This window comes from Gorilla gorilla, chromosome 9, assembly GCF_029281585.2.
Source record: "Gorilla gorilla gorilla isolate KB3781 chromosome 9, NHGRI_mGorGor1-v2.1_pri, whole genome shotgun sequence".
NCBI lineage: Eukaryota > Metazoa > Chordata > Mammalia > Primates > Hominidae > Gorilla > Gorilla gorilla.
The window spans coordinates 53,697,448-53,713,815 of NC_073233.2; the positions used below are offsets into that span (position 1 = coordinate 53,697,448).

A 16,368-nucleotide genomic window follows, 5' to 3' on the forward strand; every position below is an offset into this window, starting at 1 on the left:
TACAGGTGCACACCACCATACCCAGCTAGTTTTTGTATTTTTAGTGGAGACAGGGTTTCACCATGTTGGCCAGGCTGGTCTCAAACTCCTGACCTCAAGTGATCCACCCACCTTGGCCTCCCAAAGCGCTGGGATTACAGGCATAAGCCAGTGTGCCCGACCAAGAACTGATGATTCCATAGTATTTATTTATTTATTTATTTTCATTTTCTTTTTTTTTTGAGACAGAGTCACACTCTGTCACCCAGGCTGGAGTACAGTGGCGCGATCTTGGCTCACCACATCCTCTGCCTCCCGGGTTCAAGCAATTCTCCTGCCTCAGCCTCCCAAGTAGCTGGGATTACAGGCATCTGCCACCACGCCTGGCTAATTTTTCTATTTTTAGTAGAGACGGGGTTTCACAATGTTGGCCAGGCTGGTCTCTCGTACTTCTGACCTCAAGTGATCCTCCTGCCTCAGCCTCCCAAAGTGCTGGGATTACAGGCAGGAGCCACCACACCCAGCCATTATTTATTTATTTTGAGATTTATGTGGTCTCTCTTTACTAAGTAGTTTTAGGGTGCCAATAGAGCTTCCCACAAAATACAATGAATTAATTTTTTTTTTTACAATAGTAGATTTTAAAACCTTAGAAAGGATGCTCAGGACCAGGCGCAGTGGCTCATGCCTGTAATCCAAGCACTTTGGGAGACCAGGGCGGGCAGATCACCTGAGGTCAGGAGTTCGAGACCAGCCTGACCAATATGGTGAAATCCTGTCTCTACTAAAAATACAAAAGTTAGCTGGGCATGGTGGCTCATGCCTCTAATCCCAGCTACTTGGGAGGCTGAGACAGGAGAATTGCTTGAACCTGAGAGAAGGAGGTTGCAGTGAACCGAGATTCCACCATTGTACTCCAGCCTAGGCAGCAAGAGCGAAAATCCATCTCAAAAAAAAAAAAAGAAACGATGCTCAGAATTTGTTTTTCAGCACAGCCCTATATCTTACAGAATTTTCTATAGTTATAAAAAGAGCCACTCATTAACAAAGTAATAGTAGATTTTAACTTGATTTGGTTGTACTTGGTTTTATAGCTGTGGAAGAAGTATGTTACCAAGTAGAAGAGTTCTGCTCTGAAAGGGAAACATAAATCTGGAGTTGATGGGTAGAAGAGAATTGTTTGGAGAACGAGCCACTGGGTTTCTCCTCCTCCTGTTCTCCCCAACCTCCCTAAGTGTGAAGGGATCAGTTGATCAAATGCAGAGAATGCCCCCAGCCCCTCTTGGTGTGCTTCATTTCCTGGTATAAGTTGCACTGTACTCTGTGGAATTTGGAGGGTACCAGTTGACTCTGGCTGAGAAAGGATGATGATCCCTAACCTTCAGAGATGTCTTGGCTACCCAGTCTGGTGTTGCCACTCTAAGTCATTGTTTCTGAATTACACTACGAAGAGCCTTGGGGGTTTTTAGAGCCCTTGTAGGGGTGAATGTTGTGGTATTGAGTGGGGATAGGGAGAAAGTGTCCCCTGGAACCAGAAATGCTCTAAGAGCCACTTTTCTGCAGAAGCTAACTAGAGACAGAGCCAGGACTTTTCTTCCCCTCATGGTGGCAGAATACACAGTTGAAAGTTTTCTCCCATGTTCAGTGATGTGGTCTTTCAGAATTCCACTTCTCTCAGATGGTGGGAAGCCCACTTGTACATTCTCTTCTCTCTACCTCAGTCGGGAGGAGAGCAGATCCCTTGTTAAGAGTCATGTGTTGGCTTTTCAGGTAAATAAGAATGACATCCGCAAGAAGGTGAGGCGCCTAATGGGAAAGTCGCACATTGGGCTTGTGTACAGCCAGCAAATCAATGAGGTGCTTGATCAGCTGGCGAACCTGGTAAGCACGTCTGGCCACCCCTTAGGCTTCCCCATGGGTCATTTCTTGGTTTGTGTCACTTGCAGTCCAGTTCACCCCGTTTTTTGAAAATGGAGCAGTTGTCTTTGACTGTAAATGAGGCATTAGTCCCTGTGTTCTGTGATGGGATTCTCTGTATAAAACCATCGTAGTGCATCAGTTTTGATGTGTGGTGTGTGAACTGCTGAGGATTCAGAAGGTGAAAACGATTTCAAATGATTCTAAAATGTTATTTGCTGTTTTCACGGGGTTACATTTACACTGATGGTACCAAAGCAGTGATGGGTAAAACTGCTGGCACTGTAACCCAAGTGAAGACAATGGTCCCAAACTATGCCAGCAGCCATTGCATTCCTTGCCTTCATATACTCTCAGTTTTTCATTTTTGTTTTGTTTGTTTTTTGAGACTAACTCTCACTCTGTCGCCCAGGCTGGAGTGCAGTAACGCAATCTTGGCTCACTGCAACCTCCACCTCCTGGGTTCAAGCGATTCTCATGCCTCAGCCTCCCAAGTAGCTGGGATTACAGGCGTGTGCCCCCCCCACCCAGCTAATTTTTGTATATATATATATTTTTTTTGAGACAGAGTTTCACTCTCTTGTTGCCCAGACTGGAGTGCAGTGGCGTAATTTTGGCTCACTGCAACCTCCGCCTCCCGAGTTCAAGCAGTTTTCCTGCTTCAGCCTCCCGAGTAGCTGAAGCTCCTGAGGTTACAGGCATGCACCACCACGCCCAGCTAATTTTTGTATTTTCAGTAGAGATGGGCATTCCCCATGTTGGCCAGGCTGATCTTGAACTCCTGACCTCAAGTGATCTGCCTGCCTCAGCTCCCAAAGTTCTGGGATTACGGGTATGAACCACCACACCTGGCTTACACTCTTAGTTTTTTAAAAATGCCAGTTGTGCTTGTAAATGTCCTTGAAGAAGCAGTGAAGACTGTTACTCTGATTAAATTGATTGATTGATTATAAATGTTTTTAATATTCTTTGCGACAAAATGGGAAGTACACATAAAGCATCTCTGTTGCAAACCCAGTATGATGGTTGTTTTGAAGAAAAGCAATTTGCAGCCTTGATTTGTTCACCTTGAGTTGCAAGTGAACTTAATCGCTTTGTTCATGGAACATCATTTTTACTGGAAAGGACAATTAATAAACCATGGTTATTCAGAGTACCCAACTGGCAGACATTTTCCTTCAGTTAATCAAGTGAGCCTGTTGTTTCAGGGAAAACAACTGACAGTATTTGTTGCCAATGATAAGATTCAGCTTTTAAGTGAAAATAAGAATTTTGGCAGAGTTTTGAACTTGAAGCTTCCCAATGTTTAAAGACTTTTCTAATGAGATTGGTGGTGATATTAATGAATGTGATTTTTTAAACATTGATTTAATATTACAAAATATGTCAACATTTGGAAGAGCTGTGTAACTCAGTGAAACACTATTTTCTTTCTTTCTTTCTTTTTTTTTTTTTTTTTGGAGATGGAGTCTCGCTCTGTGGCCCAGGCTGGAGTGCAGTGGCACGATGCTGGCTCACTGCTACCTCCGCCTCCTGGGCTCCTGGGTTCAAGCAATTCTCCTGCCTCAGCCTCCTGAGCAGCTGGGAGTACAGGCGTATGCCGCCACACCTGGCTAGTTTTTTGTTTTTTTTTTGGTATTTTAATAGAGACAGGGTTTCACCGTCTTGCCCAGGCTGTGGTCTTGAACTCCTGAGTTTAGTCAATCCGCCCACCTTGGCCTTCCAAAGTTCTAGGATTACAGGCACCCAGCCAACAGTATTTTCTAAATACCAATGTATGATGTTATAAATTCAAGTATGGATAAAAGATCTACTCAAAATGCAAGGCAGAGATATGGATCTTAATTTTTAAATAACATTTTTTTTCAGTCTGGGGAACATAGACCCCATTTCTTTTTTTTGTTTGTTTGTTTTTGAGACGGAGTCTCACTCTGTCACCCGGGCTGGAGTGCAGCGGCGCGATCTCGGCTCACTACAACCTCCGCCTCCCAGGTTCAAGTTATTCTCCTGCCTCAGCCTCATGAGTAGCTGGGATTACAGGTGCCCACCACAACGCCCGGCTAATTTTTATGTTTTTAGTAGAGATGGGGTTTCACCACATTGGTCAGACTGGTCTCCAACTCCTGACCTTTTGATCCGCCCACTTCGGCCTCCCAAAGTACTGGGATTACAGGTGTGAGCCACCGTGCCCAGCCAAGGGAGACCCCATTTCTACAAAAAATAAAAAAATTAGCTAGGCATGGTGGCATGCACCTGTAGTCCCAGCTACTTGGGAGGCTGAGGTGGGAGGATCACTTGAGCTCAGGAGGTTGAGGCTGCCGTGAGCACCACTGCACTCCAGCCTGGGTGACAGAATGAGACCATGTCTCAAAAAAAAAAAAAAAAAGTGTATGGAGAATAGGGTCTCACTTTGTTGCCCAGGCTGGTCTCCAACTCCTGCCTGGGCTCAAACGGTACTCCTGACTTGGCCTCCCAAAGTGTTGGGATTATAGGAATGAGCCACCATGTCTGGCCTAAATGGATTTTAATGTAACAATGTAAAATGTTCATTGATGTGCTTTCAGATTCCACACTGCAACTAACTTTCAAAAGCTGCTCTTGCTGGGTGTTGTGGTTTATGCCTGTAATTCCAGGTACTTGGGAGGCTGAGGCAGGAGTGTCACTTAAGCCCAGGAGTTCAGAGCTGTGGTGGGCTATGGTCATGCCACTGCACTCCAGCCTGGATGACAGAGCAAAACCTTGTCTCTAAAAAAAAAGAAGCTTCTGCTTCCCAAGTTCTGGTATAGTGTTAAAGAAGAATACGTCTATTTATCTGAAAAGGCTATGAAAGTCCTCTTCCATTTTCCAAATACGTATCTGTGAGGTCAAGTTTTTTTCATATACCTCAACCAAAGCAACATACTGCAACAGACTCAATGCAGAGGCAGATAGGAGAATGCAACTATTTGATTCTAAGCCAAACATTAAAGAGATTTGCAAAAATGTGAAACAGTGCCTTTTTTTTTGAAAATATAGTTATTTTATAAAAAATGTTTATATTACTATGTAATGGGTTATATTAATCAATTATTAATTGTTTTTATAATTAATCATTTGAGAAATTTCTGTTTAAATTTCTAGTATGTAAATATCTATAAATATAACTCACATAAACAAAAGCTCTTTGGAATCTTCAATAAATTTTAAGAGATATAGGGCCTCTGAGACCAAAACATCTGACACCACTTCCCACTTCCCTGGTGACCAGTGGCCAGCAGATGAGACTGTGCTGAGGAAGCCGATATGAATTTGATTGCTGGATGGGGAATTCTTGGCCCAGAGCCCTCTGAGAGGGATGTATGACTGTCCCTAAAAAGTCTCTCTTTCATCAGAATGGACGCGATCTCTCTATCTGGTCCAGTGGCAGCCGGCACATGAAGAAGCAGACATTTGTGGTACATGCAGGGACAGATACAAACGGAGATATCTTTTTCATGGAGGTAGGTGCTGGTTCATGCTGGGGGCCCAAAGGGCTATTGAGAGTCACAGGGAACTCATAGGACTGATGCCAGGATATTTTTCTCATTTATCTCATTCATCTTCATGATCTATTTATCATTAAATTATCAGATTGGTTTTTTTGTTTTTTGTGTGTGTGTTTTTTTGAGATAGTGTCTCGCTCTGTCACCCAGGCTGGAGTGCAGTGGCTTGATCTCGACTCACTGCAACCTCCGCCTCCCGGGTTCAAGCAGTTCTCCTGCCACAGCCTCCCAAGTAGCTGGGATTACAGGCGCCAGCCACCATGCCCGGGTGATTTTTCTATTTTTAATAGAGATGGGGTTTGATCATGTTGGCCAGGCTGGTCTCAAACTCCTGACCTCAAGTAATCCACCCACCTTGGCCTTCCAAAATGCTGGGATTACAGGCATGAGCCACCACACCCGGCCAAATTATCAGATTGTTATTCAGATAATTAAATTTTATATAGTAGATGATACCCATTTCTTTTTTTTTTTTTTGAGACAGAGTATCGCTCTGTCACCGAGGCTGGAGTGCAGTGGTGTGATCTTGGCTCACTGCAGCCTCCACCTCCCAGGTTCAAGCAATTCTCCCTGCCTCAGCTTCCTGAGTAGCTAGGATTACAGGCATGCGCCACCATGCCTGGCCAATTTTTTGTATTTTAGTAGAGGTGGGGTTTCACCATGTTCGTTGGCCAGGCTGGTCTTGAACTCCTGACCTCAAGTGATCCACCTGTCTCGACCTCCCAAAGTGCTGGGATTACAGGTATGAGCCACTGCGCCCAGCCCCATTTCTTTTATACACGCGCACGCACACACACACACGCACACACGCACACACATATACATAAAGATATCTATATATAGATGATATAGTCACATTGTTCATAAATCAGAATAACAGAAAATAGTACACATTGGGAGGTCTTGCACTCATTCTTGTCCCCTTCCACTGAATTTCCCACTTCCCTCACCCCTTCATCCTATAGACAACCACTTTTATTGGTTTCCTTTGTAAATTCCAGTGGATTTTTTTTTTTTGCTTTTTGAGACAGAGTCTTGCTCTGATCCCCAGGCTGGAGTGCAATGGCGTGATCTCAGCTCACTGCAACCTCCACCTCCTGGGTTCAAGCGATTCTCCTGCCTCAGGCTCCCAAGTAGCTGGGATTACAGGCGCCCACCACCGCACCCAGCTAATTTTTTGTATTTTTAGTAGAGATGGGGTTTCACCATGTTGGTCAGGCTGGTCTCCAACTCCTGACCTCAGTGATCCACCCGCCTCGGCCTCCCAAAGTGCTGAGATCATAGGCGTGAGCCAGTGCACCCGGCCTTCCAGTGGACTTTTATGCAAACAATAAAATATGAACACGAATTCTTATTTTCCTCCTTTCTTTTTTTTCTTTGAGACGGAGTGTCGCTCTTTTGCTCAGGCTGGAGTGCAGTGGTCCGAACTCAGCTCGCTGCAACCTCTGCCTCTTGGGTTCAAGTGATTCTCCTGCCTCAGCTGCCTGAGTAGCTGGGATTACAGTCGCCCACGACCATGCCCAGATAATTTTTCTATTTTTAGTAGAGACGGGGTTTCACCATATTGGCCAGGCTGGTCTCAAACTCCTGACCTCAAGTGATCTGCCCACTTTGGCCTCACAAAATGCTGGGATTATAGGCGTGAGCCACCCCGCCTGGCCTATTTTTCTCCTTTCTTTCAGAAAGATAGCACATCTTATGCATTGCTTTATCCCTTGCTTTTTTCATTTAACATTGTCCTGGTCCTCTTCTGTATCAGTACCAAGAAAGCTTTCCCATTGGTTTTATGGCTACATGTATTCCACTGTGTGACTGTGCCTTAATATATTTAACCAGTCAGTACATATGGATCCTTGGGTTGCTTCCAAATTTGCTGTTACTGATAGTGATACTGTGAATGATGCTGTGCCTGCTTCATTTCATACATGTGCAAGTGTGTCTAAGGATTCCCAGAAATGAGATTGCTGGGTCAGAGGGACAATGCATTTGTAATTTTGGTTGATATAATTCTTAAGTGTCTCATAACACGTAATACCCCCTTTGCCATTAATTTTGTTGAAGAAATTGGATCATTTGCCCTGTGGAGTCTCCTACATTCTAGATTTTTTGCTGATTGTGTCTCCTTTGTATTAGCGTGTTTCTCTGTCACATATTTCTCATAGACTGGTAGTTCCGTTTAGAGGTTTGATCACTTTCAGATTCACTCTTTTGGGAAGAATGCTTAATGAGTGGTGCTATACGCTTCCTATTGCCTCATATGGTCGTCCCTCTCTTACACATCAGTGGGCTCAGATATGGGCAACCTGATCTGCCCACCAGAAAGTTCCTCATTTGTCTTCTGATTTTGCCTATGGTATTTTTTGACACACATAAATTTTTTATTTGTATATAACTTTTTTTTTTTTTTTTTGAGACAGAGTCTCTCTCTGTCGCCCAGGCTGGATGCAGTGACATGATCTCGGCTCACTGCAACCTCTACCTCCCGGGTTCAAGCAATTCTCCTGCCTCAGCCTCCCAAGTAATTGGGTTTACAGGTGCCTGCCACCACACCCGGCTAGTTTTTGTATTTTTAGTAGAGATGGGGTTTTACCATGTTGGCCAGGGTGGTCTCGCACTCCTGACCTCAAGTGATCCACCCACCTCGGCCTCCCAAAGTGCTGGGATTACAGGTGTGAGCCATCACGCCTGGCTACTGTTATATAATTAAATTAATCAATAGTTTCTTTTACGGCTTCTGGATTTTGAGACATGGTTAGAAAAAGCCTTACTCTCCAGGATGATAAAGGAAATTGGCCGTGTTTTCTTCATTTCTGTGTTTTTAATTCTGAAACAGACCTAAGTAATTTTAAGGACCAAATACAACTCCTATATATAAAGTAGTAAAATTTTGCCTATGTTATCTGTTCCCCTGTGGTTTAGCTGAATTTGAATTCCACATTCACAGTTTTTTTGAACAGGTGGTTTACCAAACGCAAGAGCGGCTTACCCTGAAGCAGAAACATACATGTCAGTGTAGCCAAGAAGGAGTCATTTTCATGTCACCCTTTAAAGTGTTAGAATTTGGCTAGTTGCCTCTCAGAGCCTAGGGCTGACTTAGGACATCTGCACCACAGCAGAAGTGGCACATGACTCTTGCCCTTTTCTTTTCCTTTAAAAAAAAAATATCTCCAGCAGATTCCTTGAACTACTCTTACTCTCACCACTGTACAAAGGGAGCCTCATGCTAAGTCTCTGGAGTGTGGGACTGGACCCATTACCCAAATAGATGCCTCTTCCTTGAAGTGGTGCCATGCCAGGGAAGAGTGCACCATGGTCACTGTGCCATCACCTGGCTCCTGTGAGGCTATTTGATTTAGCCTTTCTCAGAGCATAGACTGCTTTCTGCATGATCAATTGGACAGCAGTTTGGGAATTTTTTTTTTTTTTTTTTTTTTTTGAGACAGAGTCTCACTGTGTTGCCCAGGCTGAAGTGCAGTGGTACAATCTTGGTTCACTGCAACCTCCACTTCCCAGGTTCAAGCGATTCTCCTGCCTCAGCCTCCTGAGTAGCTGGGACTACAGGCACATGCCATCATGTCTGGCTAATTTTTGTATTTGTAGTAGAGACGGGGTTTCACCATTTTGGCCAAGCTGGTCTCGAACTCCTGACCTCAAGTGATCCGCCCACCTCAGCCTCCCAAAGTGCTGGGATTACAGGTGTGAGCTGCCGCACCTGGCCAAGAAAAAAAAAAAAAATATATATATATATATATATATATATATTTTTTTTTTTTTTTTTGGAGATGGAGTCTTGCTCTGTCACCCAGGCTGGAGTGCAGTGGCACAAACTTGGCTCACTGCAACATCCACCCACCGAGTTCAAGAGATTCTCCTACCTCAGACTCCCGAGTAGCTGGGACTACAGGCACGCATCACCACGCTTGGCTAATTTTTGGTATTTTTAGCAGAGATGGGGTTTTGCCATGTTGGCCGGGATGGTCTTGAACTCCTGACCTTAAGTGATCCGTCTGCCTTGGCCTCCCAAAATGCTAGGATTACAGGTGTGAGCCACCATACCCAGCCAAAGATTTTTAAAAATTGTCTTTGTTGCCTTTTTTTAGTTACAGAAGTAAAACAGTATATGCTGTAAATGTTTCAAACTGTGCCAAAGTTAAAAAATAATTAAAAGTTTTACTCACTGCCTCTCAATCCTTTGTCCCAGAGGTAACCAGTAATGAAGAGTTTTATGTGACTCCTTTCAGATTATTGAAAATGCATATTTGTGTAAATATAATTTATTTATATGGAATTTTGTTTATGCACTTATGAAAGTGGTATCAAATTACAAATATTGGGCTGGGCATGGTGGCTCACATGAGCCTGTAATCCCAGCACATTGGGAGGCCGAGGCAGGTGGATAACTTGAGGTCAGGAGTTCCAGACCAGCCTAGCCAACGTGGTGACACCCTGTTTCTACTAAAAATACAAAAATTAGCCGGGCATGTTGGGCAGGCGCCTGCAATCCCAGCTACATGGGAGGCTGAGGCAGGAGAATCGCTTGAACCCGGAGGCGGAGGTTGCAGTGAGCCGAGATCATGCCACTGCTCTCCAGCTTGGGTGACAAAGCGAGACTCTATCTCAAAAAAAAAAAAAAAACAAATAAATTACAAATACTGTTAAATACTTTGCTTTTTTCACTTAATGATATACCTTTCCGTGTCTTTTTTTTTTTTAGTTTAATGGATGCTTAGCCATTAGATGTCGTATGGTGTACCATAATTGGTTTAACTAGTGCCTCTCACTATTTATTTATTTATTTATTTTATTTTTATTTATTTGTTTATTTATTTTATTATACTTTAAATTTTAGGGTACATGTGCACATTGTGCAGGTTAGTTACATATGTATACATGTGCCATGCTGGTGCGCTGCACCCACTAACTCGTCATCTAGCATTAGGTATATCTCCCAATGCTATCCCTCCCCCCTCCCCCCACCCCACCACAGTCCCCAGAGTGTGATATTCCCCTTCCTGTGTCCATGTGATCTCATTGTTCAATTCCCACCTATGAGTGAGAATATGCGGTGTTTGGTTTTTTGTTCTTGCGATAGTTTACTGAGAATGATGATTTCATCCATGTCCCTACAAAGGACATGAACTCATCATTTTTTATGGCTGCATAGTATTCCATGGTGTATATGTGCCACATTTTCTTAATCCAGTCTATGATTGTTGGACATTTGGGTTGGTTCCAAGTCTTTGCTATTGTGAATAATGCCGCAGTAAACATATGTGTGCATGTGTCTTTATAGCAGCATGATTTATAGTCATTTGGGTATATACCCAGTAATGGGATGGCTGGGTCAAATGGTATTTCTAGTTCTAGATCCCTGAGGAATCGCCACACTGACTTCCACAATGGTTGAACTAGTTTACAGTCCCACCAACAGTGTAAAAGTGTTCCTATTTCTCCACATCCTCTCCAGCACCTGTTGTTTCCTGACTTTTTAATGATTGCCATTCTAACTGGTGTGAGATGGTATCTCATAGTGGTTTTGATTTGCATTTCTCTGATGGCCAGTGATGATGAGCATTTTTTCATGTGTTTTTTGGCTGCATAAATGTCTTCTTTTGAGAAGTGTCTGTTCATGTCCTTCGCCCACTTTTTGATGGGGTTGTTTGTTTTTTTCTTGTAAATTTGTTTGAGTTCATTGTAGATTCTGGATATTAGCCCTTTGTCAGATGAGTAGGTTGCAAAAATTTTCTCCCATTTTGTAGGTTGCCTGTTCACTCTGATGGTAGTTTCTTTTGCAGTGCAGAAGCTCTTTAGTTTAATTAGATCCCATTTGTCAATTTTGGCTTTTGTTGCCATTGCTTTTGGTGTTTTAGACATGAAGTCCTTGCCCATGCCTATGTCCTGAATGGTAATGCCTAGGTTTTCTTCTAGGGTTTTTATGGTTTTAGGTCTAACGTTTAAATCTTTAATCCATCTTGAATTGATTTTTGTATAGGGTGTAAGGAAGGGATCCAGTTTCAGCTTTCTACATATGGCTAGCCAGTTTTCCCAGCACCATTTATTAAATAGGGAATCCTTTCCCCATTGCTTGTTTTTCTCAGGTTTGTCAAAGATCAGATAGTTGTAGGTATGCGGCGTTATTTCTGAGGGCTCTGTTCTGTTCCATTGATCTATATCTCTGTTTTGGTACCGGTACCATGCTGTTTTGGTTACTGTAGCCTTGTAGTATAGTTTGAAGTCAGGTAGTGTGATGCCTCCAGCTTTGTTCTTTTGGCTTAGGATTGACTTGGCGATGCGGGCTCTTTTTTGGTTCCATATGAACTTTAAAGTAGTTTTTTCCAATTCTGTGAAGAAAGTCATTGGTAGCTTGATGGGGATGGCATTGAATCTGTAAATTACCTTGGGCAGTATGGCCATTTTCACAATATTGATTCTTCCTACCCATGAGCATGGAATGTTCTTCCATTTGTTTGTATCCTCTTTTATTTCCTTGAGCAGTGGTTTGTAGTTCTCCTTGAAGAGGTCCTTCACATCCCTTGTAAGTTGGATTCCTAGGTATTTTATTCTCTTTGAAGCAATTGTGAATGGGAGTTCACTCATGATTTGGCTCTCTGTTTGTCTGTTGTTGTTGTATAAGAAGGCTTGTGATTTTTGTACATTGATTTTGTATCCTGAGACTTTGCTGAAGTTGCTTATCAGCTTAAGGAGATTTTGGGCTGAGACAATGGGGTTTTCTAGATATACAATCATGTCATCTGCAAACAGGGACAATTTGACTTCCTCTTTTCCTAATTGAATACCCTTTATTTCCTTCTCCTGCCTAATTGCCCTGGCCAGAACTTCCAACACTATGTTGAATAGGAGTGGTGAGAGAGGGCATCCCTGTCTTGTGCCAGTTTTCAAAGGGAATGCTTCCAGTTTGTGCCCATTCAGTATGATATTGGCTGTGGGTTTGTCATAGATAGCTCTTATTATTTTGAAATACGTCTCATCAATACCTAATTTATTGAGAGTTTTTAGCATGAAGGGTTGTTGAATTTTGTCAAAGGCTTTTTCTGCATCTATTGAGATAATCATGTGGTTTTTGTCTTTGGCTCTGTTTATATGCTGGATTACATTTATTGATTTGCGTATATTGAACCAGCCTTGCATCCCAGGGATGAAGCCCACTTGATCATGGTGGATAAGCTTTTTGATGTGCTGCTGGATTCGGTTTGCCAGTATTTTATTGAGGATTTTTGCATCAATGTTCATCAAGGATATTGGTCTAAAATTCTCTTTTTTGGTTGTGTCTCTGCCCGGCTTTGGTATCAGAATGATGCTGGCCTCATAAAATGAGTTAGGGAGGATTCCCTCTTTTTCTATTGATTGGAATAGTTTCAGAAGGAATGGTACCAGTTCCTCCTTGTACCTGTGGTAGAATTCGGCTATGAATCCATCTGGTCCTGGACTCTTTTTGGTTGGTAAACTATTGATTATTGCCACAATTTCAGCTCCTGTTATCGGTCTATTCAGAGATTCAACTTCTTCCTGGTTTAGTCTTGGGAGAATGTATGTGTCGAGGAATTTATCCATTTCTTCTAGATTTTCTAGTTTATTTGCGTAGAGGTGTTTGTAGTGTTCTCTGATGGCAGTTTGTATTTCAGCGGGATCAGTGGTGATATCCCCTTTCTCATTTTTTATTGTGTCTATTTGATTCTTCTCTCTTTTTTTCTTTATTAGTCTTGCTAGCGACCTATCAATTTTGTTGATCCTTTCAAAAAACCAGCTCCTGGATTCATTGATTTTTTGAAGGATTTTTTGTGTCTCTATTTCCTTCAGTTCTGCTCTGATTTTAGTTATTTCTTGCCTTCTGCTAGCTTTTGAATGTGTTTGCTCTTGCTTTTCTAGTTCTTTTAATTGTGATTGGTAGGGTGTCAATTTTGGATCTTTCCTGCTTTCTCTTGTGGGCATTTAGTGCTATAAATTTCCCTCTACACACTGCTTTGAATGCATCCCAGAGATTCTGGTATGTTGTGTCTTTGTTCTCGTTGGTTTCAAAGAACATCTTTATTTCTGCCTTCATTTCGTTATGTACCCAGTAGTCATTCAGGAGCAGGTTGTTCAGTTTCCATGTAGTTGAGCGGCTTTGAGTGAGATTCTTAATCCTGAGTTCTAGTTTGATTGCACTGTGGTCTGAGAGATAGTTTGTTATAATTTCTGTTCTTCTACATTTGCTGAGGAGAGCTTTACTTCCAACTATGTGGTCAGTTTTGCAATAGGTGTGGTGTGGTGCTGAAAAAAATGTGAATTCTGTTGATTTGGGGTGGAGAGTTCTGTAGATGTCTGTTAGTGCTTGGTGCAGAGCTAAGTTCAATTCCTGGGTATCCTTGTTGACTTTCTGTCTCGTTGATCTGTCTAATGATGACAGTGGGGTGTTAAAGTCTCCCATTATTAATGTGTGGGAGTCTAAGTCTCTTTGTAGGTCACTCAGGACTTGCTTTATGAATCTGGGTGCTCCTGTATTGGGTGCGTACATATTTAGGATAGTTAGCTCTTCTTGTTGAATTGATCCCTTTACCATTATGTAATGGCCTTCTTTGTCTCTTTTGATCTTTGTTGGTTTAAAGTCTGTTTTATCAGAGACTAGGATTGCAACCCCTGCCTTTTTTTGTTTTCCATTTGCTTGGTAGATCTTCCTCCATCCTTTTATTTTGAGCCTATGTGTGTCTCTGCACGTGAAATGGGTTTCCTGAATACAGCACACTGATGGGTCTTGACTCTTTATCCAATTTGCCAGTCTGTGTCTTTTAATTGGAGAATTTAGTCCATTTACATTTAAAGTTAATATTGTTATGTGTGAATTTGATCCTGTCATTATGATGTTAGCTGGTGATTTTGCTCGTTAGTTGATGCGGTTTCTTCCTAGACTCGACGGTCTTTACATTTTGGCATGATTTTGCAGCGGCTGGTACCGGTTGTTCCTTTCCATGTTTAGCGCTTCCTTCAGGAGCTCTTTTAGGGCAGGCCTGGTGGTGACAAAATCTCTCAGCATTTGCTTGTCTGTAAAGTATTTTATTTCTCCTTCACTTATGAAGCTTAGTTTGGCTGGATAGGAAATTCTGGGTTGAAAATTCGTTTCTTTAAGAATGTTGAATATTGGCCCCCACTCTCTTCTGGCTTGTAGGGTTTCTGCCGAGAGATCCGCTGTTAGTCTGATGAGCTTCCCTTTGAGGGTAACCCGACCTTTCTCTCTGGCTGCCCTTAACATTTTTTCCTTCATTTCAACTTTGGTGAATCTGACAATTATGTGTCTTGGAGTTGCTCTTCTCGAGGAGTATCTTTGTGGCATTCTCTGTATTTCCTGAATCTGAACGTTGGCCTGCCTTGCTAGATTGGGGAAATTCTCCTGAATAATATCCTGCAGTGTTTTCCAACTTGGTTCCATTCTCCCCATCACTTTCAGGTACACCAATCAGACGTAGATTTGGTCTTTTCACATAGTCCCATATTTCTTGGAGGCTTTGCTCATTTCTTTTTATTCTTTTTTCTCTAAACTTCCATTCTCGCTTCATTTCATTCATTTCATCTTCCATTGCTGATACCCTTTCTTCCAGTTGATCGCATCGGCTCCTGAGGCTTCTGCATTCTTCACGTAGTTCTCAAGCCTTGGTTTTCAGCTCCATCAGCTCCTTTAAGCACTTCTCTGTATTGGTTATTCTAGTTATACATTCTTCTAAATTTTTTTCAAAGTTTTCAACTTCTTTGCCTTTGGTTTGAATGTCCTCCCGTAGCTCAGAGTAATTTGATCGTCTGAAGCCTTCTTCTCTCAGCTCGTCAAAGTCATTCTCCATCCAGCTTTGTTCCGTTGCTGGTGAGGAACTGCGTTCCTTTGGAGGAGGAGAGACGCTCTGCATTTTAGAGTTTCCAGTTTTTCTGTTCTGTTTTTTCCCCATCTTTGTGGTTTTATCTACTTTTGGTCTTTGATGATGGTGATGTACAGATGGGTTTTTGGTGTGGATGTCCTTTCTGTTTGTTAGTTTTCCTTCTAACAGACAGGACCCTCAGCTGCAGGTCTGTTGGAATACCCTGCCGTGTCAGTGTGCCCCTGCTGGGGGTTGCCTCCCAGTTAGGCTGCTCGGGGGTCAGGGGGCAGGGACCCACTTGAGGAGGCAGTCTGCCGGTTCTCAGATCTCCAGCTGCGTGCTGGGAGAACCACTGCTCTCTTCAAAGCTGTCAGACAGGGACATTTAAGTCTGCAGAGGTTACTGCTGTCTTTTTGTTCGTCTGTGCCCTGCCCCCAGAGGTGGAGCCTACAGAGGCAGGCAGGCCTCCTTGAGCTGTGGTGGGCTTCACCCAGTTCGAGCTTCCCGGCTGCTTTGTTTACCCAAGCAAGCCTGGGCAATGGCGGGCGCCCCGCCCCCAGCCTCGCTGCCGCCCTGCAGTTTGATCTCAGACTGCTGTGCCAGCAATCAGCGAGACTCCGTGGGCGTAGGACCCTCCGAGCCAGGTGTGGGATATAGTCTCGTGGTGCACCGTTTTTTAAGCCGGTCTGAAAAGCGCAATATTCGGGTGGGAGTGACCCGATTTTCCAGGTGCGTCCGTCACCCCTTTCTTTGACTCGGAAAGGGAACTCCCTGACCCCTTGCGCTTCCCAGGTGAGGCAATGCCTCGCCCTGCTTCGGCTCGCGCACGGTGCGCGCACCCACTGGCCTGCGCCCACTGTCTGGCACTCCCTAGTGAGATGAACCCGGTACCTCAGATGGAAATGCAGACATCACCCGTCTTCTGCGTCGCTCACGCTGGGAGCTGTAGACCGGAGCTGTTCCTATTCGGCCATCTTGTCTCCTCCCCACTATTTTTTTAAAAAAATATTACTCATGCCGGGTGTGGTGGCTCACGCCTGTAATCCCAGCACTTTGGGAGGCCAAGGTGGGTGGATCACGAGGTCAAGAGTTCAAGATCAGCCTGGCCA

The 16,368-nt window shown here is 43.4% G+C and overlaps 1 protein-coding gene across 50 annotated transcripts in view; it reads left to right on the forward strand.

Moving 5' to 3' along the window:
* MADD (MAP kinase activating death domain) overlaps positions 1-16,368 on the forward strand; it is a 63,670-nt gene that overhangs the window by 37,481 nt on the left and 9,821 nt on the right. For all 50 annotated transcript variants that reach the window (XM_063711148.1, XM_063711120.1, XM_063711126.1 and 47 more), the window contains 2 exons: positions 1,750-1,860; positions 5,268-5,375. In XM_063711148.1, coding sequence (XP_063567218.1) covers positions 1,750-1,860; positions 5,268-5,375 — 219 coding nt within the window. The remainder of the gene's footprint in view (positions 1-1,749; positions 1,861-5,267; positions 5,376-16,368) is intronic.